General features: G+C 35.4%; 1 protein-coding gene across 1 annotated transcript; it reads left to right on the top strand.

The window, feature by feature from the left end:
- Positions 1 to 1695: 1695 nt before the first annotated feature.
- Positions 1696 to 24362, top strand: LOC128241662 (uncharacterized). Its single transcript, XM_052958683.1, has 10 exons — positions 1696 to 1811; positions 3690 to 3747; positions 13035 to 13116; positions 14243 to 14299; positions 14675 to 14816; positions 15262 to 15384; positions 17554 to 17736; positions 18160 to 18570; positions 21713 to 21910; positions 24074 to 24362. Exons 1-10 carry the CDS (start codon positions 1802 to 1804, stop codon positions 24274 to 24276), a joined length of 1467 nt encoding a protein of 488 aa, XP_052814643.1. The 5' UTR covers positions 1696 to 1801; the 3' UTR covers positions 24277 to 24362.
- Positions 24363 to 25886: the final 1524 nt, after the last annotated feature.

The following is a 25886-nucleotide window of genomic DNA, read 5'->3' as shown; positions in this document are numbered from 1 at the left end:
CGGGACTTTGACTTTCGGTCCAGCCAACCCCGGATAAAATCCCCGCCCTGCTGTGATGAACTGATGGTTAAACCCTGGTCAAATGCCCCCACACCCCAGAGACTCTATATAAAGCCCAATCCCCGCTAAATTTGGCGCTAAATTTGGCGCTATGACAAAACCACCGCAGTCACCCGGCCCTTTTCCCCGGCTATCCCCGGTATACCCCCGGATCTGGGGGGCCGTGGATACGATTGACTAGTGCATTACCATTTATATTGAACGTGTTCATATTCATAATATGTTAGTTACAATCAGTCTGTCAGGATGCATATGTATATTTTTTGTGAAGCAAGTTAATTTATGATACATCTGTTAATGAATTAAGATCGAAAGTACTGATAAAAAGCTGGTGATTTAGGGTATTTGACTATTTCACACTTAAGAAAAGCAGGTTGACTATACCAACCTTTAAATTTACCTAAAGGGGAGAATGATCAGGATAAACGACTAATGCATTTGTAACTGTAACAAAATGTGATGCATTTCAGAGGAAGCGTGTTTAATCAGATGAGGATGAATAAATGTCAGTGACAACACCACCAAGGCATTCGAAGGTGACAGTGGCTATGGCAGGACTGTCCTGCAGGCATCACAACAGTTACTATACGATCCCCAAACAGTTGCACCATTTCTACAGGTATATGCCGCTATTAACCTTTGTTTCAAGCACAGTTCAATATATAATCCCCCCAGAAATATGCGAAGGGATGTAGGCAAATTTTATACAAACAACACACACAAAAAAAAATCACATTTAACAAAAACCCAATTAAAATTAAGAATACCAACTTCCTTGAAAATTCATCATGTAAATATCCATATCCTGGAAAAGACCTATCTCGCCTATGTATTAACAGTACATGCAATTATTCCAGAGGGTGTCGTGAAATTCCGTCGTTTCTCACAACAGAGGTGCGAGCGAAAAATGCCGCTTGGATGAAGACAGCATCGGACAGAGATGGTGGGAGGGAAATGAGGCAGACGCAAATATCTGAGTGCATCCTTGGAACACCGGAATGAAAAAACAAAACAATATTAATACGCTTAATGTTTAATGCAGTAGCGTTACCTTAAGTATTGTTCAATGACATAACTTTTATTTCAAGTCTTATTTTGTTTGTTTGTTTATTTATACAGTAACAGCCTGTGTGTATTATGGCATGTTTTTGTATTTTAACTTGAACATTTTGATAAACTGTTCAGGGATATTATCCACATTCTGTGATAATTCAATTGTTTAAATATTTATAGCAATGATAATAATAATAAAAATTTATAAGATGAAATAGCTTATTTTATTATGTAGTAATTTGTGAGTATTTAATATGCATGTAGGTTTACGGTTGATTTTTTCTGCATTATTATTTGTTCTCTCATTATTAAGCACACCTTCTGGCCTCAAAGCGAAAGCGATCGAATGATCTTTATAATGACACGAACTTTTCTAAGGGCAGTACTGGGGCGTATATATGTAGCAAGCTCAATAACAGTACAAAGAATCATCCTTTCGGTATATAAAAGCTTCACATGAACAGATATAAATGTTGTTGTTGATTTTTATGCGTTGAACCATGAGTATATATCGATTTAAGAAACAACTCAAAATAAAGGGACAAGTCCAAGGTTTATAGTTCAATTTTCAAAACTGCAATAACATTATCAGTACTTATGAAGAGCTGCTATCTATATACCAGGTCGCTCCTTGAACAGGACGAATACATAATAAGTCAGCATTCAAATCTTATCATATTGAAACACAATGAGGACACGTAAGTTTCAACTATTTCATTTTCAGATTTTGCGTTTTCCTATTACTAAAGTATCAATGTATAAATCATCAATAATAATTAATCATTCTGTTTGCATATTGTTATACTTAAAAAAGATGTGTCCATGTTATTTAACCGACGACTATTGCATTTGCTTAGCTATATGAAATGCCAAAGGCCAACTCGCATTGGCTTAGTCCTTTTAGTATGGCTCTATAGTTATAATCCATCAAAATGCTGCGTTCTAAACTTGTGTGACGTTTCCGGAATCGTTAATTCCGGAGCTCGGAAAACAATCATTTATGAATTTATGAATAGTATAGTATTTAATATGTACAAAGTACGAACTATTGTAATCTGAAAAATAAGTTTTAAGCATTTTAATATTTCTTCTCTTCTTCGGAGATGATTAAACGCCCCTTTTGCATAATTTCAGTGTGTCATGAACCACTGAAGACTATAATACATACACTAAACGAAGGCGCAGTGTGTCATGAACCACTGAAGACTATAATGCATACAATAAATGAAGGCGCAGTGTGTCATGAACCACTGAAGACTATAATACATACAATAAACGAAGGCGCAATGTGTCATGAACCACTGAAGAAAACAATACATTTAATAAACGAAAACGCGGTGTGTCATGAACCTCTGACGACAACAATACATTTAATAAACGAAGGCGCGGTGTGTCATGAACCACTGACGACAACAAAACATTCAATAAACGAAGGCGCGGTGTTTCATGAACCACGGACGACTAAGATACATTTAGTAAACGAAGGCGCAATGTCTCATGAACCACGGATGACTTCAATAATATTCAACTTGACATTAATGTCAGTTAAAATATATAATAGTCTTCAGGAGGGAACGTAATACACTGTGGCACGTTAAAGAACCAATGTAGCTCTAACCATGCTCCAAAACCCTATATGACAAACAATCATATCGGTGACCTCGCCAAATGGGCCTTGCCCGAGTGGAGTATAAACAAACTTGCATAGCCACCGGAATGGGCAGTTCATGTCGACGCCGATGAATGAGCATCGCGTTTATATATAGGACTACTGCCTTTTGTCTTCAGGATCAGACAATCCGTAGGGTATCTAATTGGCCTCTTTGCATGTCATCGCGATACGGACGGAACTAGGCCAAGGGTTCGGTTACCCGTATGCAAGCATAAAAATGGGGATGTGGGATTCACTGATATATTGTGAGATTGGTTTTTGAACATTTGTATACTGGTCCGGTTGAAGATAAGCATATAGGTGTTGTAGTTATTCACCTTCGTACGTTCTATGGTTTGGCTAGTTTAACCCCCCAGTAAATTTACATTTTACTGACCGTTCCAATGCGGTACCTAACAATCCTTGATATACATACCTATTTTTTTATATATAGTATGTATGCACTGTGTTGTTTGTGGGTTGTTGTTTTTTTGCTGTTCTTCAAATGTTTCTTGTTTGTGATTTTTTGCTTTTTGTTCTATGTCTTTGGCGTTTGCCCAGTGCCATTAAACCGGGTTTATGTTTAAACGTTTTGCTACTGAGCTTGTTTCTGTAGTTTTTCGCATCATTATTGGGATAATTAAACATTGATTCTTGAATCATATTAATGATTTCCAATCATTTGGTTTCGCCAGCAATCATTGTTAATCAAAGGTATATATTACTGAATACATTTTGAATTTTTGTGACAAGGCAGTGCGAGAAAACGTTTACAGGTTGGCTCAGTTAGCGTGGCCGGGCTAGCTAGGGAACAAACGTAACACTTGGCTATGACATTTGCCAATCAAACTGCTTCTATTTCTTTCAGCTCAGCTTGTATGGTGTAGCCGGAAGCATATCCAAATGTTTATAACTATAATTACAGGGGTCTTTCCTAGCAATTGGCTATTGACACTTTTTCTGGGATTTCTTGTCAAGGGTAGGTTCTAAAAATATTATAAAGCACCAGATACGCTATTCACTGTACTCTAACGGTCTATTAGATTGAGAAATATTTTTTTTTTAGAATTTGAACTTAAATCGCTGTTTCCACAATAAAGACGTTACACAATACAACGTGTGTAAGTGAAGACAAGTGTTATGACCTCCAAACGCAACAGAAAAAAAAAACGGTTACATTGTGACCTTTCCAGAATAATTCAATCAAATTCAAGACAATTAAAAAATATCTCACTGGTGACACGGATTTTGAAATATGTTTTTATTAATATGACACGGATTTTGTAGTAACGTAACGGAATTTTGTATTAATGCGACAGGGAGTTTTGGATTGGAATGCTACAATTGCAAACATGTTGCCAGCATGGAGGACTGTAACACAACAACGGAATGTGCAGCCGGAGAGGTATACATTTTACCACGTATTGCTATGATAGCTGGATATGCCACTTAAATAAAAGATTAACCGAAGAAGTATTAATCTTACAACGAATGGCCAAACTGATTCTGCTGTAAACGTTTCATTTAATTTTGTAGTCGTGCTTCCACCAAACTGAAGGAGAGACTTCTACTCTTGGATGTGTGAACAACCAGGTAATACAATATATTCCGTTCCGATTGGGTAATTAGTAGGAAATGTTGTCAGGTGTTCGCCTTTCAGCTCAGATGCCGTGGGTTAAAGTTCAGCTAAAATCTTCTGAAAATGAAAAAGTAAACATAGTTTTCATTCAGAATAGCGGCTCAAGGGCGATCAGATGTTTTAATCGCTGTCTTCACATTCAGTTTTCAGCAAAGCATTTGTGTTTTAATTAATTTCACTTTAATTCCCGTTTGTTTGGGGTGAATCATTTTTTTATAGTCTCAAGCTTGCCGGACCAACTATATTTTACATGATTTGTAGTGTTTGGTGGCTGCTTGTGCTGTCTGGTTTTGTCTCTGGATAGTTTATGTCGTATTACAAATTTGTTGAACAGAACTGTGCGTTGTCCTCTGCGATTGGCTCGGGTCTTGTTGGTCGACGATCTACCGACATCGAACTTGGTAGAAGCTCTCCGCCCTGCCACGAATGTTGTTCTACTCAACTCTGTAACAAACAGCTGTGCGCTCATAATAAACGTGAGCAATTTTCATTATATTTTAGAGTCGGTTCTAAAGCTGAAATGATTTTATGTAGTGAAGTGTTTGGCACTATATGGCTTACACAAAATAAATCTTATCTTTCTAAAGTCGTCAAGTTGTCAAGATCTTTCACCACGCCGTGGTAAATATTTCACTTTGATGATATTGTTAAATAATGTGCTAGTAGTCAGGTTGGTGTTGCAGAAAAGTAGCAACATCAATACATGATGTTTACATACGAATGGTGTTTCAATTTAAGTAAGGGTGTAAATTGTGTTTTGCCATTGATACAAATCCATTATTTTGAGCGGGTCGTTCTGTAGAAAAGTATAATTTAGACGAGTTATTGTTCTTAACAGGGACCAATCAGCATCATATATTAAATAGTATAGTATAGTATAGTAAGGGATTCATTACATTTTCAGTGTATCAACCAGTTTGCCTTATGTTTAATACATATTTTTAGCGTCAATTTGTGTTGATGATCCATCCATCGACTGTGCAAGGATGAATACCCTTTTAAATGTTTGCGGGGACGTCCACCATGCCAAACTAATCTGTCCTCGGTTTTGTGGCCTTTGTAATATAGGTATATAATCTTCTTTTTGAGAGCCTTCCTCTCTATTCATAGTATATCACATTGAGTATTTAAATGTGTGTGTTATGAAGAAAACTAATTTATATTGTACATGCATTGCTAATGATAAACTGGTTTTCGAGTGCTTTGATTTAAAGCTAAACGAATTGATAGCATATATTTGAGTAGAATAGCATTCTTCAAAATAGTTTACTGAACCTGTTCTATAACAGTTGATGGTAACTGGGCGTCGTGGTCTCGGTGGAGCAGATGTGACGCCACGTGCTCGAACGGAAAACAATCACGTCATCGCACGTGCACCAATCCCGCGCCTGAAAACGGAGGCCGTGACTGTGTTGAGTCAAACATGGAGACGAAAGTTTGCACGAATAACCCATGTCCAGGTACAAAGAGTGTTTTGCATAACTATTTACAGAATGTATATGGTTGACGTTGTGATGCTTACGAAAAAGCCCAAAATATTTCCGCAGTCATCTCTTTCGTGTATTGAATTCGGTTGAACAGTTTTGCCTGGAAGAGGCATATCGTGCAGTAGTCCATATAAATATATAATCATGACATTACCTGTTTATTTTAACTATTGGACAAGTCCTATGTTGTCATTTGGTCCGGGTGCTATTGAGATATTGACACGTGATGGACACAGTTTATTGTAATATGCGGTTGGTTGAGCATTTGGTGTCCAGAGGGATCGCGTCTTCAATGGTATTAGAGTTCTGCCAAATGATAGATCATATTGAAATATTAACAACCCTGACACTGTTTGCCCTAGTTTATGGTGGGTGAAGTCTCCACGGTCTATTTTTCAGTGAGATCTTTGAATCTATGGACTAACAAGTCGTATTAAAATGGTATTATGTATTCTAGTTCACGGTGGGTGGAGCCTTTGGTCTCCATGGGGCTCTTGTTCAACCACGTGTGACGTTGGCATCCAGAGGCGTGACAGGTCGTGCTCTAACCCTTATCCTGCACTGAATGGTGATCACTGCTTTGGGGAGTCCAGAGATGACAGGATATGCCAAGAGCAGCCATGTGCAAGTAAAAAATATAATTTTAGTTTTCACATGGAAAGTTTGTTGTATTGTTTGTCATCGGTATGCAATTAGTAGTGGCTTTTGTTAATATGTTGTCATCATTACTACCTAGCGGTTACAAAACAAGCACTATCATTAACAATTCAATTGAAAGTTTTAATTATGGTCATATTGTTGATCCTAATAAGATATATTTCTAGTTAATTAAGGCCTCTATTTCTTGCTTCTGTGCTTGTCAATGTTTTGCACTTGTGTAAGGAATGAATAGGTATTACCTTTCTCGTCTCTCACAATGCTTGTTTTAGATGGAGGATGGTCGGACTGGCAAGACTGGACGGCGTGCCCTGTCACATGTGGCGGTGGATTACAGAACAGACAGAGATACTGTAACAATCCCAAGCCATCCTTACTGGGATATTATTGTGTTGGCATGTCGGAAACGTTTGAGCTGTGCAACAACATACCATGTCATGGTAATTTATTTGAGTGTTTTTTAGGACGAGGGATGAAACGCAAATGTATCAACTAAATTATTTTATATTTGCGCTTTAATTCTTTGATTTGGGAAAGAATTATCTTGTCTGGTGTTTCTTCCATACATATGGAAATACTGTAATTGTGTTATGTTTGACCCTGAGGTATCGTACAAATTGTTAAAAAAGATTTTTTTGTTATCGATACAAGTTACCTTAATGTAAGTCCTCTTACAGATTTAACTATAAAAGTTGTGTATGACAGGAAAATCAAATATGTAAAATTGTTAATGATTAAGCATGCAAATAAATAAAGGCTCATTTGATATTTTTTTCTTATAGATGCAATTGTGTTCCTGGCTACTTTAGCAACAAGTTCTACAGTTGGCGCAGACAACCGTATTGAATTTGACACAGTGGTACAGAATATAGGTTCGGCCTACAATGCAACAACATCAGTTTTCACAGCCCCTTATGACGGCTCTTATGTTTTTTCTGCAAAAATACTTGTGCGAGCTTCGACAAAACTCAGAGATGATGGCGACTTTTGTCTCAGAAAAAACAATACCTGTGTTGCATCATTCGATCTGTATTTTGGAAATGGGGATGAATGGGAATCTGGCAGTTTAACATCGGCTATTTATTTAGAAAAAGAAGAAACAGTTGACATCATGACATTTTTTGATGTGCATATCTACGGAAATTCACCTGGTTTCACGATGTTTTCCGGTTCCTTCCTTTCAAAGAAGTGACAACAATGGACGTTGAATACTGGCCTTTTTCCATTCTTACTGATCATGTTGTATACTAGTTATATTATACAAAAGGCAAAATAGTAGATTTTTCAACATCATTTAAAGCCTTTCCCAAAACGTCACATGATTAGCAAAATGAATACATTGTAAAATAAGATATAAATATGAATCTATTTATACCAGTATGGTCTTAAAACCTTCAAACAGAGTTATGGTAATATATACTGATTTTTACTTTACGCACGATGTAGGTATAGCTTGTTGTTGTTGTTGCTGTTGTTGTTGTTGTTAACGTACCATTTCAGATTTCTGATCCTGTGACTCAAACTTAGGCTCAAGATGGTATTAAATATAGTCCATGAGTTCGTGTACTCATTTTTATTGATCATCTTAACTCTGTTATAAGGAGGCCGCGTCTTAATTGCACGATTTGTAATGTTTACAACTGAATCTATTTTTAAACTAATAAAGAGATATATACTTATATTAACACATTGGCTCAAAATATTGCTATCAAATTTGGTTTAAAGAACCGATTTACAAAATGCAAATAACAAATAGTTTTATAAACAATAGTTCTAAGGAGGGATTTTTTCGAACACCTGCATCGACGTTCACCGCAACGTGCGCTTTTAGATAAAAACTGTATTAGTTTATACCTGTGGGTTTTCGTTAAGAAAACATATTTGACTACGCACATTATTCAACGAAAATAAAGCAAATGTGAATTCAATCTATTTACTGCGGTTCAAAACATTAAACACATGTTGGCTGGCAGATTTGCGACAGACAGACATCAAAAAGACACCAAGTTTTATTAACTAAGGAGAGGCAGTAAACAGTATCTTAACGGCTTTATCACTTAAGTACGGCATGGGACAGTTGGGAAGAAGATACTGAGCTTTGTCATATTACCTTTGGGACAAAATGGAATATGAACGTAATGTGCGGTATATTTGAGAAGATACGACAGATGTTTTATTGTTAAAAATGTTTGTCATAAGACCGTCAAGGGTGGGTCCAGTAAAATACTAACGATCAAGTAAAATACAATTTTAGTCCGGTACAAATAGTGAAATGGAAAAAAAAACGGGTATGGAGTGAGCTATTTGTTATTGCAGTTCATGGATATCAACAAGCGCAAAGAGTTGAATAAATATATACCCGTCTAGATTACTAAGAATGCTACCATAAAAGGACAAAAAGTAGCCTCATTCCTTAAATCTTTTGCTAACACCCAAAAATTAGGTATGCAATTTGGTCAAGGGCAGACAAACAGGCCATTGGTCTTGTTTCAGATATTATTTAGATGATGAGTAATCCTGGTAAATGTAGCGAAACTGCTTTGAATGTTACAGGGTAGCTAGCCACCACCTTCCTTATTTCTCGCACAGTCTTGATAGGATTACGTCGTTATAATCATACTTTGGTCGGTATAATGTCCAGACAGAAATGGTAATACTCACATATTATATTCGAAAAACACTGATGACGTAATATCAATGATTTGTATTCATCAGTGCTCACCTGCAAAAAACAGTAGAACATATCAGCATAAGTATAGTCGCCAAACAAACTTATTCTGGACTTATGTTTGTAATTCAAACATAAAATCAACAAGATGGAAACAGGAAAAGATGTAACAAATTATATTTCATATGAATCAATTATATATAGTAGATGAGGTAGAAGGCTAAGAAAGCTCTTGAATTTTGCTTTATCTTTAACTGCTTCTTACTTACTCTGGTAACATCTTGAACTAATATACATGTTCTAGTAATGATACATACAAAGTAAAGCAAAGGTTGCATGTAACTTAGCTAGGGGATAGTTGAGTTGGTGAGAGTGCATAACGTGCCAAGTCGCATGTGGCGATCGACTATGGAACAGACAGAGATGTTGTAACAATCCAAACAATCCTTGCAAGTGACGGTCTGTGTTTTCGGAATCTTTTTGACCAGTGTGGCAATGTTCAATGCCGAGTGAAATTCTCAAACATTTCGTTTTTTAACATTTTGACATGTCATTTACCTGAAATTGTTGGAAGTTATCTTAAAAACCGATTTCGTGATCCATACTACGACAACAGGCACTTACTTTGCCTGAGCAACACGATGTTTATGAAGCCATATTGTCAATGATTTGATATGTGTTTATACAAAGGTTGATTAATATATTTTAATATCTATATGTTCCTTCTGATCATGTCGTACACAATCGATGAAAAATGTCTTATGCAATGATATATTTTATTCAAAAAAGAAGTTCTCTGAAGCAAAAATATTTTTTCTCACTGAACCCTTATTTTCTTTCACTCTGACTTCTTTCGACCTTTTTTCCTTCAACCTTCAACTATTTCTACCCACTCAGTCACTTTCTCTCTCCGACTGGAATCCTCTTCTGCTTGTTCTGTGGCATAAAGTGCATGCTTATGTTTGAACTGGGTCCGTGGTTGGGGCAAAGGTTAGACTTTAGATTAAGGTTGGGGTTCTTGAATCAGGAAGAGAAAATCAGACCACTTAATCGTTCTGCAAATTGAACGCAAACTGCAACAGGCTTTCGTAAATTTGTGAGAGGAGCTTTACAAACTCGTGAACACCCATGTAAACATGCAAGTTGCGAAAATCCTATTTGTGTTCATTAAAAGATTACCAATTGCTATTAAAAACATTTAATTAAGCTTACTTTTCCGGGGTGCCTGGCATTGACTGACGAGGTTGTTGCATGTACCAGTTATGTTTCAGTTGTGTTGTCATATTGTACACCCCCATTGAGTTTCCGTAGACGAACGAGATTTTGGGCAAATGTCCATGCTCCAGGAGTGAGATTTTGATAACAAAATTTTCAGTTTTCTTAATCCTATGTGTTTACACGTGTTAACTCCAGCGGATCCAGGAATGAATACACACGGCGCACCCCCTTAAATTGCCTTAGTGAACACTTTATGTCAATATTGTAGAGTGAAAATGCATAAAACACGCAAAAAGTGCTATTTTAGACTAAGGTAGGCCAATATCTTAATCAGGAAGGACTTTTAAACCTCCTTGCCATGTTAAGAGCCTATGTTCATGGGTCCAGAGGAAGTGGCGCATGACGGAAGGTGTGCCTCTCTAACGTTAAATCCGGAACAAGCCCCTGTTTAGTATCAATTAATAGGAGCATTTGGAACAAAGTGTCATATAACAAACTGTTTGGTATCTTTATAGTCATGCGAATGATTCTTCGAGCAATACTCGAACGTAGCAAGCTCAATCACAGTACACAGGAAACATCCCCCGTATATTAAAGCTTTACATGAGACGATATAATTTGTTGTTTATGTTTGTTGAAGTATATATAGATTTAAGATACAATTTAAACTAAAGGGGCAAGTCAAGAAGTTAAAGAATCAATTTTAAAAACTGCAGTTATATTATCAGTACTTATGAAGACCTGCTATCTACATACCAGGTCACTCCTTCAACAGTACTAATTCATTCTAATTCAGCACTCAAATCTTATCAGATTGAAACAAAATGAGGACACGTAAGTTTCAACTACTTTATTTTCAGATTTATATGCTTTCCCATTCTTTAGTACCAATATATCAATCATATATGAAATTAATTATTCGGTTTGCATAGTGTTACACTTCTAAAATGTGTGTCCATATTATTTAGCCGACTACTGCTGCATTTGTTTAGCTATATGTAATGTCAAAGGACAAACAACTTCAATGTCGCTATAACTTTAGTTGTTCAGTGTTTTTGAAACTTTTTTGCAATATATTGATATTCTTGATATTTTTAAAAACACAAATATACATGATTTAGTAAAGGTATTTGACATTTACGGCATTCGCTGTTACCGTTATTACTTCTGCAGGACAATTTTGTGTATCTAATGTTAAATCTATTGTTTAATCTTAACTTAGTGGTAAATTATAACTTGATATAACATGAAGCTATATTCTTAATGGTTAACTATTATTCTATAGATAAGTGAACCTGAAACCCCTAATCTATAATTGAATTCATATATATATATAAGGTTCATCCAAGAGTGTTGTTAAAATGGAACATTCTGTTTTGGTCACGTGATGATAGTTAATAAAAAAGTAGGGTGAGGCATAGGAGTGGGCCAATACTTGGTCTTGTGGCAACACACTTGTGTGTCCCTTTGACAATGCTATACACGGGTACACGTTTAAGAACCATGAAACCTGGGTTACATACTGTCCGCACTATTTTCCAAAGGCATAAATCTAATTGGAGCACTCGCCGAATGGGCAAGGCCCGAGTGTGGGTATAAATAAACTTACACAGCACCACCGGAATCGGCAGATTGTAGCAGATCCGTGGAAAAGTGGCTACGCACTTGACTGACAATCCAGGAATAGTATGTCCGATTACCCGCCGCAAATAAAAAGAATAAAGTACTAATCGTTTTCCAGGAGGGACGATATATGTACCGTGTGACAGTGTTATACACCGGTGCACGTTAAAGAACCTTAGTAGCTCTAACTAAAGTCACATACTGCCTGTGCACTTTGCCCCGAAAACCTGAAAAAAACTTTCATTTTATCGGAGCACACTCCGAATGGGCCTTGCCCGAGTGGGAGTATAAATTAGTCTACATATCCATCGGAATGGGCAGTTAATGTCTCGTCGCCAACATTGATTACTGAACCATAAAAACATGTATCATTCGGTCCCAGTTATCATTGTTCATCAAGTGTATACGTAACTGATTACATATCTAATTATAGGGGCAAGGTAGTCTGAGAAAAGACGAAGAGGTCGGTATAGGTAGCGTGGCCAAACTAGCTAGGAAAGGCATGGTACACTTGGTAGCCTATTTACCAATCAAACTGCTTCTTCTTCGTTTTGCTCAGCTGTAATGATGTAGCCGAAACCATATTCAAATGTTTTTAATTATTTTTACAGGCGTCCTTCCAAGCATTTTGCTATTTACACTTTTTCTGGGATTTCTTGTCAGCGGTAGGTTCTAATATATTGCACGTTATACACTGTATACTAACGGTCTATTAGGGTTGATGTAAACTTTATTTAAGAATTTGAACTTAAATCGCTGTTTTGACAGTGGAGAGGTTGCAAACCTGTGTCAATATTATTGTTAATGTAGTGTTACAAGCACCATCACAGAAAAAAAATATCCTCACAGAACGTTTAATGGAATTCAAGACATACGATATTTTCTTTCATTGATTATTATACATATATTGTATAAAAAGTGACCGAGATTTGTATTAATGGAATAGAGGTTTATATTTTGTAATAATGCGACAGGGAGTTTTGGATTGGAATGCTTCAATTGTCAACATGTTGCCAACATTCAGGACTGCAACACAACAACGCAATGTGCAGCCGGAGAGGTATACATTTTAACACGTATTGCAATAATAGGGGAAAATGCCACTTAAATAAAATATAAACCGAAATGATACAACGTTTACCACGTATTTTCATGACAGCGGGATATTCAACTTAAATACAATATTTACAGAAGAGGTATAAATCTCACTACGTATTACCAATTGTTGCATATAAGCGGCATAAAAATATTCAAGATATACTTGTGAATTCTAAACTTACAAATGTTGTCACTAACGGGTTCGTTACTAAATGTAATAGATCCAGATGTTCACATTGTTGTACTATTTTTGAAAATGACAAATTTTCAAGTACATACTTTTGCAAAGAATTTAAGATAAAACAGGTGTTATATATGTTATCAATTGCAAAAAATGTAAAAAGCAATATGTTGGTCAGACACTACAAAAATGTAGTCAGAGAATGAACAGTCATAAGTTTGATATAAAGCATTTTCCAGATTCATATACAAATGTGTCTGAACATTTTAATGATCCTGACCACAGTATCAATGATTTTTCTTTTATGCCAATTGATAAAATTGAGAACAATTGGAAACGATTATTAAAGGAGAGTAAATGGATGCACATTCTTGGCACAGTCATTCCTATTGGTATGAATTCAAAAATATTATTTTAATTCTTCTTGCAGAATTAAAAAAATCACACAAAAAAATCACAAAATTAATCAGGTTTATAACTGTTTTTAACCTATTTAATGTTGCATAGTTTATACTGGTTTATTGATGTTTGTTTATGCATTATATTGCATTTTACCAGTATAATTGTATCTCTATAGATCCTATCAGACATTATTTTGCGCAAAAATGTATGCTATATTTTGACGTTATCAACGTTGACGTCATTTGATGTTGACGTCATTTCCTGTTCATTATATACATACAACCTGATAAAGGCCGAATGGCCGAAACGTTGTTTCATAAATAAATAATTTGTGTTGAAGTTGGACTTCTTTAATTATCACCATCTGTATTACCATGAAAGCCATTTTGTTATTGAAGCGACGGTTTTCTTCAACAAAATACAAACCTGTGATCAAAATCAATTTCATTTAATCAAATGTGCCTCACTGATTCTGCTGTAAAATGTTTCACTTATATTTTTTTAGTCGTGCTTCCACCAAACTGAAGGAGAGACTTCTACTCTTGGATGTGTGAACAACCAGGTAAGATAACATATTCGGTGTCAATAGCGTTATTGGTAAGACATGGTCTAGTCGTAATATGTCGGCCTCTCACACAATATGTTCTGAGTTCAAGTCTAACTTGATGCTCCTCAAAATGGAACACAGTTAAAAAGATTTCCAGTCAGAACAATGGCATCAACGGTGACTCAAAAAAGGTTATCCCTGCTTCACATAAAGTGTTTATCCTACTTCTTTTATTTAAATCTCCGTTTCATAGGTAAATTGCATCATCATCAAGCTCAAGCACTGCAAACCAGCGCGTTTTAACATGGCCGTAGTGGTTTGGGGCTGCTGTTGCTGCCTTAGTTTGTCTCTGCAGTTTTCATTTTGTATTACACGTTTGTTATTATTCAGAACTGTACGGTGTCTTCTCTGATTAGCCCGGGTCTGGTTGGTCGACGATCTACCGACATCAAACTTGGTAGGAGCTCTCCATCCTGCCACGAATGTTGTTCTACTCAACTCTGTAACAAACAACTGTGCGCTCATAATAAACGTGAGAATAATCAAATTTATATTGGTTCAAATGTTCAAATGAGCTTTATGTAGTAAACTGACTTACACTATATGACTTACACAAATTAAAGCCCATCTTTCTATGTGTTTAATATTTGGCAAGATCTTTTCACCGTAGGGTTTCAATTAATGTTCTATTTTGATGATATATTTATCTTAAGCATGTGTAGTTTCTTTAGCTATGTAGAAAACGATTTAAATATAAGATGTGAAAATACAAAAGGTTTTCAAGTTAAGTTAAGTTGTAAATCATGTTTGGCCAGTTTTTTTTCTGTAAGTATGTTGTTTGGTCGGAAACTATTGTTTTACAAGTGATGGCTCAACGATGAAAATAAGAGCATAGATTTAGTATTAACTCAAGTCGCTGCATATTCAGTGTTTAAAAATGTTTGTTCAATTCTGATGACCTAGCTTGCATTTTTCAGCGTCAGACTGCGTTGATGATCCGTCTATTGACTGCGCCAGAATGAATTCCATAATTGATATTTGCGGGGACGTCGACCATGCAAAACTAATATGCTCTCGATTCTGTGGTCTTTGTAATATTGGTGAGAAAAATTACTTTTTATTTAATCTGACAATCGAACCATGTTTGCTCAAACTTGATGTAAAAGACCGGTTTCATTTCACTGGAGGTAAGCATTCCCGCTTGGCTTGAAATTTTCGAAGCTTGCGGCATTTTCGCCGATCAATGAGTGAATGTATTGTGATTTGTTGAAAATGTAGACTTGGTATTCTACTTGCTAAGTTGCCTGTTTTTTTGTGCTTGACCTTGCGTGAAACCTTAGACCTAATGTTAAATACTTATAATATTTAACAGCTTTTTTAGTTGTATAGCATTCTATTTGATAGTTTTATTGTTTTATTTTACCTGTAATAGAATTCTATAGCTCAATAGATAGTGGTCATATCTTTACAACCAGTGCATAGTTACTGTTATAGTGCACGGTAGTTGGAAAATGTTGCCTAATTAGTACGTCTTGTTTTAGTTTAAATTTTCATGAATGATGTTTTAAGTATAAATATCGGTGGCTTTTGATAAATAAATGTGATTCAATATACACAAGTATGCGAGTGAATTACAGACGAACCCCGTTAGCTCGAATTCCTTATTGGCTCGAAATGGGTGTAAAGGACCGATTTCTTTATTTCTATAGTAGAAATTCCCGCTTTGCTCGAATTTTCCGAGGCTCGAGGTAATTTTGCCAGTCCTTAGGAGTTCGAGCAAACGGGTTTCGACTGTAATCAAAGCGATAACACAGCTTGCAAGCAAGATTTCTAAATATTTTTAATTTTGGTCTTAAAGATCTAGTTCTACTTCTTTGGGCCCTGCTTTCCAGATCAGTGAAGGGTTCCGGCTTCTGGGCTTATCCCTGTACTTTCAATCGCAGAAATCAAAATTAAGATCTATAAAATCATTCTAAACAATGTGACGATTGTTCAGAACTTTGTTTAAGTAACTAAGTTGTTTACGTCATCATTGTTAACTTTCAAATAAATATTGCTCTGTAAGTTTCACAGATACACTTAAAGTGATGCTCTTATTCAAAATAAATACATACACATGTATAACAAATATAAAGTTTGAGTGATACTGCTTTAATTACATACTTAATAATACATTTATGCAAATATTAATTACTGAACATACGATTGTAACCGAGTGTATTTAATAGCTGATAACACAAAAATATTACATGATTGATGATTGCTTAAAGATTTTCTGTGATCTTCTATAGTCTAATAAGATAGAACTACCATAATTTCTACACCTTTCTTTCAAATTAAACTCGGCATCTCTCATAAGAACCATTATTTTCGACAATTATTCTTTTTGGTATATAAAAACAATTGTATTATTTATGGTAAATCTTTTTCGGGAGTAAGAGTGCATCTTTAAGGTGATCTTCAGTATAGCTAACAAGGGTGGAAACAACCAGTTCAGCTGTACTTGTTTTATTTAAATATATGAGCATAAGATCACCATTAAAGGTTAACAAAGATGTCGATAATCCCGTTGTACATTTTAACAAAGTTCTTAACCATCGAGCCAATGTGTGTTTACTGAAATATCACGACGCTGCCCTAAACCAAGCGCATGTGACAGTATATAAATATTGCATGGCTTCCAGTGTGACAGTTCATATTGTCAACATGAGGGAAATACTGTTTCCCGAGGCGAAGCAATATTTATTTTATTATACCGAACACAGTTACATTTATATAAATATTTTTTACCATTACACAACCTTCACGTTTATTCAAATCATTCTGTAATTATTGTTTGTTTACATTAGCTGTCATTTTGCTGCAAATGTCGTTTAGAAATAATGCAAACACCGGTTGTACCCAGATTTACAACACATTTTTATAAGCGCTTACCACCTCAGACTTTTGGAAACCAAAAAATTCCTATTTTTAGACGCGCGTGCTATGTGACAGTATCATGTCAACCGGTCAAAACGGTACTGTCAGTGTGTGACAGAACGACATTGCCCATGACGGGTATATGAGAAATTAACGTGGGCAGGTCACGTGAGGTATAATAATAGAAACTATGTAACTGTCCTCATAAGATATGGGTGGATCAGCTTTCTCAGTGAAATGTTCCATTAACATGTTTTACAGTACTGACAAAACTCGCCATGACGGAAATTCAATCTTAACAATAGTTGTTTATGCGTGTTTTTAACAACTGTTGTTGTTTTTTTATTCAGAATGTCCACCAAATCACATCTTCGACAGTGTTTCGTCGGTGTGTATACTACTTGTAGAAACAAGCAATTTCACCTTCAGTGATGCAAAGGCGTACTGCAACAGTATAGGAGACCAACTTATTGTAATTGATACCAGTGAAAAGTCCGTCTTCGTGAACGATGTGATTCTGAATGTAACAAAAGGTCAGGTTGAACAATTTCGCAATAAATATAAAGTATAAAGTATTCCAAACGTTTCTCAAAATTCCGGGAGTAATGGGCTCGAAAGAACATAAACAATTGCATTTTGTATCAATGTGTTTATCTAACGATGTATATAACCCAGTCAGATCATCTATTCAAATGTGCAAACGAGCCAAAAGACGATTTATAAACTGGTTTTTTAATGGCGTGACACTTTAAAGGGTAATTGCAAACCAGTTATCGATTTGATATTTGCTCAACAAAATAAAGCAACTGACAAATAGCTTACTGGTTTGAACTTGCATACGAATATATGTTAGCAAAAGGAAACAGTGTTACTTTACAGGTGGTGACGGCTGTTTACTTATTGCAACACTAAGGTCCATTCCAAACACTTATTTGCGTTTCTTTGTTTATAACCAGAACAACAAAGTGCCGAAAATTACTGGATAGGAGCTCACGCCTTCAATGCTACAAGCGGCAAACAATTTCAGTGGCTGAATGGTCAACCCTTAGAATTTGAAAGGTGGGGAGCTGATGAACCTGGTTATAATCCAAATGAACAATGTGTGCTGATAAATGGACTTGACAATAACCGCTGGTATGATACATATTGCACTGGGAAATATCGCACCATCTGCGAACGTCTATTAAATCCTCACACAACAGCAGCAACATCCAATGCAGCTACAACTCCAAAATCCACGACTTCATTGAAGACAACTTCAACATCGATATCGTTATTCACAACAACAGCGACAATAGCAACAACACAGGCTACGACAAAACAAACACCCAAGACAACGGCGACATCAACAACGCCTTCCACAACAAGTAGACTTTGGTTAATTCCACAGTGGTTAAACATTAAAACGTTAAGATATATGTTTAATCATTTAAATACATTATTCAGTAGAATTCATTTTAAAGAAAGTTTTTATGACGTTAGTATCAATATTGGCACCTTGTATTATATTGGCACCTTGTATAATATTGGCACCTTGTATAATATTGGCACCTTGTATAATATTGGCACCTTGAATAATATTGGCACCTTGAATAATATTGGCACCTTGAATAATATTGGCACCTTGTATAATATTGGCACCTTGAATAATATTGGCACCTTGTATAATATTGGCACCTTGTATAATATTGGCACCTTGTATAATATTGGCACCTTGTATAATATTGGCACCTTGTATAATATTGGCACCTTGTATAATATTGGCACCTTGAATAATATTGGCACCTTGAATAATATTGGCACCTTGAATAATATTGGCACCTTGAGTAATATTGGCACCTTGTATAATATTGGCACCTTGTATAATATTGGCACCTTGTGTAATATTGGCACCTTGAGTAATATTGGCACCTTGAGTAATATTGGCACCTTGAGTAATATTGGCACCTTGTGTAATATTGGCACCTTGTATAATATTGGCACCTTGTGTAATATTGGCACCTTGTATAATATTGGCACCTTGTATAATATTGGCACCTTGTATAATATTGGCACCTTGAGTAATATTGGCACCTTGTATAATATTGGCACCTTGTATAATATTGGCACCTTGTGTAATATTGGCACCTTGAGTAATATTGGCACCTTGAGTAATATTGGCACCTTGAGTAATATTGGCACCTTGTGTAATATTGGCACCTTGTATAATATTGGCACCTTGTGTAATATTGGCACCTTGTATAATATTGGCACCTTGTGTAATATTGGCACCTTGTATAATATTGGCACCTTGAGTAATATTGGCACCTTGAGTAATATTGGCACCTTGAGTAATATTGGTGTAATAGTGGCACCTTTAATAATATTGGCACATTGAGTAATATTGGTGTAATATTGGCACCTTGTGTAATATTGGCACCTTGTGTAATATTGGCACCTTGTGTAATATTGGTGTAATATTGACACCTTGTGTAATATTGGCACCTTGAGTAATATTGGCACCTTGTGTAGTATTGGCACCTTGTATAATATTGGCACCTTGGGTAATATTGGTGTAATATTGGCACCTTGTGTAATATTGGCACCTTGTGTAATATTGGTGTAATATTGGCACCTTGTGTAATATTGGCACCTTGTGTAATATTGGCACTGTGTATAGTTTTAATCGTTTCGCCAATTTTGTCATGAACTACATGTGTTTATCCATATTTAGGTATTGCCTAGATGTGGTGGACTCTGTTGCCTACTTTCTTAATCTTGAGTTTACAACAATGCGGATGAAAATAAAACTGAATAAGACCTTCTTAATGGTCAAAGTTTTGCATAGATGAACACTGGGTGACACACTACGCCACAAAATATTTTACCTAATTAACTCAACGGCCAGATATAATGAATGCATTGCAAATTAGCTTGTAATTTCATCGAGTCTCTTTATTTAAAAGACAGGGTCAATGAAAACAACCAGTCCTATGCCTGAGTCTAAACTCAGGTAGCCAAAAGTATCTTTATTTCATTTATATCTTTTTTTTAATAACTATTCTGATAAAAGTAAAACAGTCAAGTTTTATTAGTTGATCATTGATGTTTTTCTAGAAGGAAAGTAACAATGAAAAAAGATTTGAGTATTGAGTCTGAACTCACACATGAGACTGTTTGTAATTAATGCCCCAACAGACCGCATATTGTTCTGATATCAACAGGAGTTGATTTGTAGAAAAATCGCATATGTTAAAAAATGACGAAATAAAATACAAACAGGTGTTTTTGCAAGCTAAACTAATTGGGACCCAAGACATCAAGATTTAGCATTATTGTCAATTGTTTGGTGCAATGATATAATTGTAAGTATTTTCTATGGCCGAGAATGTTAGATAGCTTTATCCCAACCCGAGCCTAGAGTGTTTTGCGGAGGCGAGGTTCACCAAGCTTCCGTATAACACCCTGTGAAAGAGGTCGGATGATAAAGCTTTAAAAATTCATAATAAAAATGCATCAACCTATATTGTGCGCCTTTCCAGGAGACAATAACAAGTCTAATATCTCTTTATTAATCGAAAACTCAAGTAGATTAATGACATATTTCCTATTTTTATGTAATAAAGGAGCATGTACAAAGATGGAATTCAATAGACACTATGAGATATACACATTTCAAAACAATATTGGCGTGTTTGGATTCATATTCAGTTGTAGGCTCCGATAATGGTTATAAGTTTACGCGATAGTTTGCATTGCTAAGATCTTTGATTTACCTTTTACTTTTTTTCTTTATTTAGAATTGTTGGGATAAGAGTGAGGTTTGTGCACATAAACCGGTTTAAACCCCAGTTAATTTTCATTTTACTGACCGTTCCAGGGCGGTACCTAACAATCCTTCATTAACATACCAAGTTTTTTTAGTATATAGTATGTATGCACTGTGCTGTTTGTGGATTTCTGTGCTGTTCTTCCATGTTTCTTGTTCGTGGTTTCTTGTTTCTATGTCTTTGGCGTTTACCCAGTGCCAATAAACCGGGTTTATGTGTAAACTTCTGCTTCTGAGCTTGTTCATGTAGTATTTCACAAAAGTATTTGTTTGTAAAGAAATGTAGCTGGGGCTTTGACCCTGTATGAATTATATACGGTTTAATAGAAGTTCAAATGTGTGAATTGGCTTTCGATCTGTGTGCCACCAAACAAGACCATGGAACACTTCATGCTTCTGCGGTTGTCCTTGAAGTTGTATAAATAGGTTGACTCCATATATAAAGACAATACTGGTTCTTCTCCAACGGTTTAGAATAGGTGTATTTCATTATCATCGTCAGTGTTGAGATATTGTGGAATTACTGGAATACTGCTCAATAAGAGCGCAAGAAGTGGAGTATGTAGTCCCATATCTCCTGTTCCAGCAAAAGCGCCAGCACATTGCCCAACGCAATATTTGGAATGACTCAAACTTCTGTAGCATACTGCTCAATAAGAGCGCAAGAAGTGAAGTATGTAATCCCATATCTCCTGTTTCAGCAAAAGCGCCAGCACATTGCCCAACGCATGTTGGATACACACTGTACGTTGATGGACACACTCGTCTCTGTGTTCATATTGTCGATGTCCACGTAAGCTGGGAGAATGCCAAGCGACACTGTACACACGATCATCATGGACGCTTGATTGTTATGGACAGCCATGCCAAATTGACTCTAATGGCTCACCATAAAGGCAGTAAGTATCTCTCCAAACCTTTAAGTTCAAACTAATTAACGTGTATATATAGCGTTTATTTTGTTGTTAACTTAAACAGTGGGTCATTATTCAAGAAATGTTATTTTTAAACAATATTTAGTCTCCTATGGGTATTTTCCAAGGTTATAAACTTCAGGTTTGATTATACATTGTAACAATATCAATAACACATCGTCTGAAGCATTGGCATTGTAGCTAGTGGTCAGTCGTAGACCCAAAATTTACAACTATAAACTGTTATTTATTTTAAGATGTAGCATGTCATTTGGGCTTTCGTTTTAAAGGCTTTCTTAAAAAATATGTTTCTGATTTGTTGTTGCTATTCACTTCACCATATTTGCAAGAATTGAAACCAAAGCACCAAAAAGAGAAAAACCTGCATTGTATTTGAATTATCGACATATCAAAACTGTCAATAAATGTATTATCATAGGTAAATAATGTGATTCAACATCTAACATGGGTTTAAGAAAATAGTAATGCTGTTTTTAATTATTTTTTTCTGTACAAATATTCTATAATGTATATTATAAACCCGTTCAGTTTATATTGATTTATTTAAGCTTGATTGTGAGGCAAGCTGTGAGATGTTCGTGGAGTTTTGTGTTGTTCTTCCATGTTTCTTGTTTGTGATTTTTTGTGTGTGTGTTCTATGTCTTTGGCGTTTACCTAGAACCATTGAATCGGGTTAATGTTTAAACTTTTTGCAACTAAGCTTGTTTCTGTTGTTTCTCATACAAGTACTGATATAAATGATCTAGAATACGCTTCCTGTGTTAATATTAATGCTGGTGTCATTTTAAGAAGCAATACGAAATAACAATGGACTTTGTCTAACCTTCAATCTCGTAAGTGGTAATTAGACAGCTGTATCACTATACCACTGCCAAACGTTTAAGACTAAAAATCGTTTGGGAATTATGAATTATTAATTCAGTTTTTCAAATCGATTTTTCTTAGACGTTATTATCTACATTTTGAACGGCAACATTCAGGGGCTGATCCAGGATTCGCCTTCATAAAATCGCGTCATAATATTATTTTGGATCTAAACTCATGCAATAACCATATTAAAAGATTAACGTTACGTCATTAATATAATATTTGCACCTCAACTTCCATTCCTTAAATGAACTACGGAAATTGCGGTTATCATTCGATGAACGCAACATCTTCGGATATGTTCGGATCGCGAATCATCGCAAAACAGTATATATGAAAATAATTGATCTTGTTCTTGTTTGAATCGTGACAGCAGGTCCCGTAAAAACAAATTTACATTTTAAAAAGAATTCATTTATGATATGTTAAAGTTATTGTTGACATTTGAGTTTCATTTTTTTACGTTTGAAGTGATTTCAAGTGGTTGATCTTTTCCCGCGGCATTGATGGCATTACTGGAGATATTAACGCAATTGGGCTGGTCAAATTGTGTGGAGTCCGAAGTTGAACGTTAAAAATGGCCGCCCTATATATATAACGACGTTTTATGTATTTAGCGTTGTAAATTGGCACATAATTTTTAAAATTCTTTTCATAAATTCCGTATTAAAAACTACTCATGCGAGATCATCTATATTCTTAACGTACTGTGGCAGAGTCTATATTTCCTTCATTTCCTGTTTCATTGTTTTGCGAAATGGTACCCATCATATCCATGGTTGTCCGGTTAGCGCAGTGGTTAGCGCACTCGCTCCTCACCTAGGCGACCGGGGTTCGATTGCCGGCTTGGGCGCATGCGAGTTTGGTTTGTGGTCACCAAGCCGGACGAGTGGGATTTCTCCGAGTTCTCCGGCTTCCCCCACAACACAAGATCACACTCTCGCGTAAAATCGTGCAAACGAGAATGATTAATGTAATGGTGTAATAACTTGTTTCACAATAGTTATATAATTAACATGTTTCAACTAAACCTTCCATGTTGACCATGTGGACTATGAGTAATAATTTAACTTAAACAGCTTGAAATATTAAGAACATACATCAACTGTCAATACAAAACATCTAAGAAACTAGTGATGTGTTTATTCTTCGACCAATCATCCAATACTTCATCATTTGTGACATATGTATTGCACAAATAAAGTGAAATGAAAATTGCATTTTGTCATGTGATCAAATAAATCGTCATATTCCTTTCAGATCATGATTACTGGGTCGGGGCTACAGACCCCAGTTCTAACAAACAATATTCGTGGCTGAATGGACATCCTGTTGCCAGCATCTTATGGAACACTGGTCAACCAAACCAACAGGGGCAGTGTGTAGCACTTGTTGGCAACCACTTAAACGACAGATCGTGTAATGAAAATTACAGATATATTTGTGAAATTCCTTTATTATAAAGAAGTATTCAAAATAAAAGGATGTTAGATACAGGAAACAAGAAAAAATATTTAACGTCGGATATACATAAATAAATACATCAGGCCATAGTTATCCTTCCTTTATGCTTCATAAAGACACTAATCTGATGAATATTTGCAATACAGTGTTGAAACATGTTAAGTTCTATGCAAAAAAAGCGCACATGTTTCTTCTTTTTTATTCAGCTTAAACATAGTGATGTGTAATATCAGCTGGATATTGATAAATAACTGTAGGCATGAGCATATTCAAGAAACATTTTTACAAAATAGAGCAAAAAAATGCTTCATTTCAAATCCAGACTTAATGCAACGCAATCGAATTTTGACAAGAGTCTTTCAAGACTTAAATATTGAGATAAGTATCAAAACATGTGTTATTATCAGAAAATTCAGAAGTTTTCTGACGCTTTGGAATAGTTTAAACAAAACGTTTTGCAGGAGCGTTCTATGGTGTCTATAAAGCATTGTTTTAAAACTGGTCCTTCTTTTTTCTTACCTTTTTTCATGCAAAATAAGATAAAATAATCCAATAAGTAAATCGGCTCAGTTTTAAACAAAAATAATGAAAGTCAAACTGAAATGCATATCTTTTTCAAACATGTGCTTTTCTTTTCCATTCATATATATATATATGGATGGACATTAAACAGTATTATAATAAACCAATAACGATCTTGTGTCCATACCGGTTGTTTTCTACACAAATGGCGCAACAAAAGTAATGAAAAATGTTCACTAAAAACAAAACATCATGATAGCTGTTTGTGTTTTTATACGTTACATTAAGTTACATCGTATATATGACTTTCATTTTTACCTACAAAATACAAGTGTTTGTACGAAAAATAAGAAACACCTAAAGAAGATAATGATGATGACAAAACTGTGTGTTTTGGAAACGTATCTATTTGAACGCGAAGATCGATACAACATGAAGTGAATAGTTATCACATAAAATCATACATCTCATTTAAACTCATCTTTTCAAAATTAAATCAGACATATTTGCTCCACTTCCAAACAAGCAATACGGCGTTCAATATTCACTTCAAGTCTTCATGTTCATTGTAGCGTGAATTTGGATTAATTAGATATATTTAAATCTTATGCCATAAATTAATAGTTTCAGAGATAATTTGTGAAGTTTTTATTAGGGCAACAAAAACTATTTTGTTTCCACTAACTTCTCTTAAAATAATAGGGTCGGTAGGTAGGACTTTTTTTAATTTTATATTTTTGTTCAGAACCAGGATACCAAACGACCTACATTATGGTCTATCACTATTGTAGAAAGTATATATATATATATAGTCAGATTTTAACACGTTCACTCCAAAAATGCACCTATTTACGAAATCACAAAAAAACATCCACACTTCTGGTTGAGAAGCAGTTTCCAACAAATTGCTTTTTCGGGTACTTTCTACAGACCTTCATAAAGAAGGCACTGTAATTCAAATATATGATTATTAGGCAATAAAAAGCTGAAATGCATACCGACACACGTAAGTAATCATTATTATTATTTTATGTTTCATATTTATTTTTTATTTTCTACACAAACTGGCACGGAGGGGGGGGGGGCG

This window comes from Mya arenaria, chromosome 7 (assembly GCF_026914265.1).
Source record: "Mya arenaria isolate MELC-2E11 chromosome 7, ASM2691426v1".
In the NCBI taxonomy this organism is placed as follows: Eukaryota; Metazoa; Mollusca; class Bivalvia; order Myida; family Myidae; genus Mya; species Mya arenaria.
This window is presented reverse-complemented; position numbering and strand designations above follow the sequence as displayed.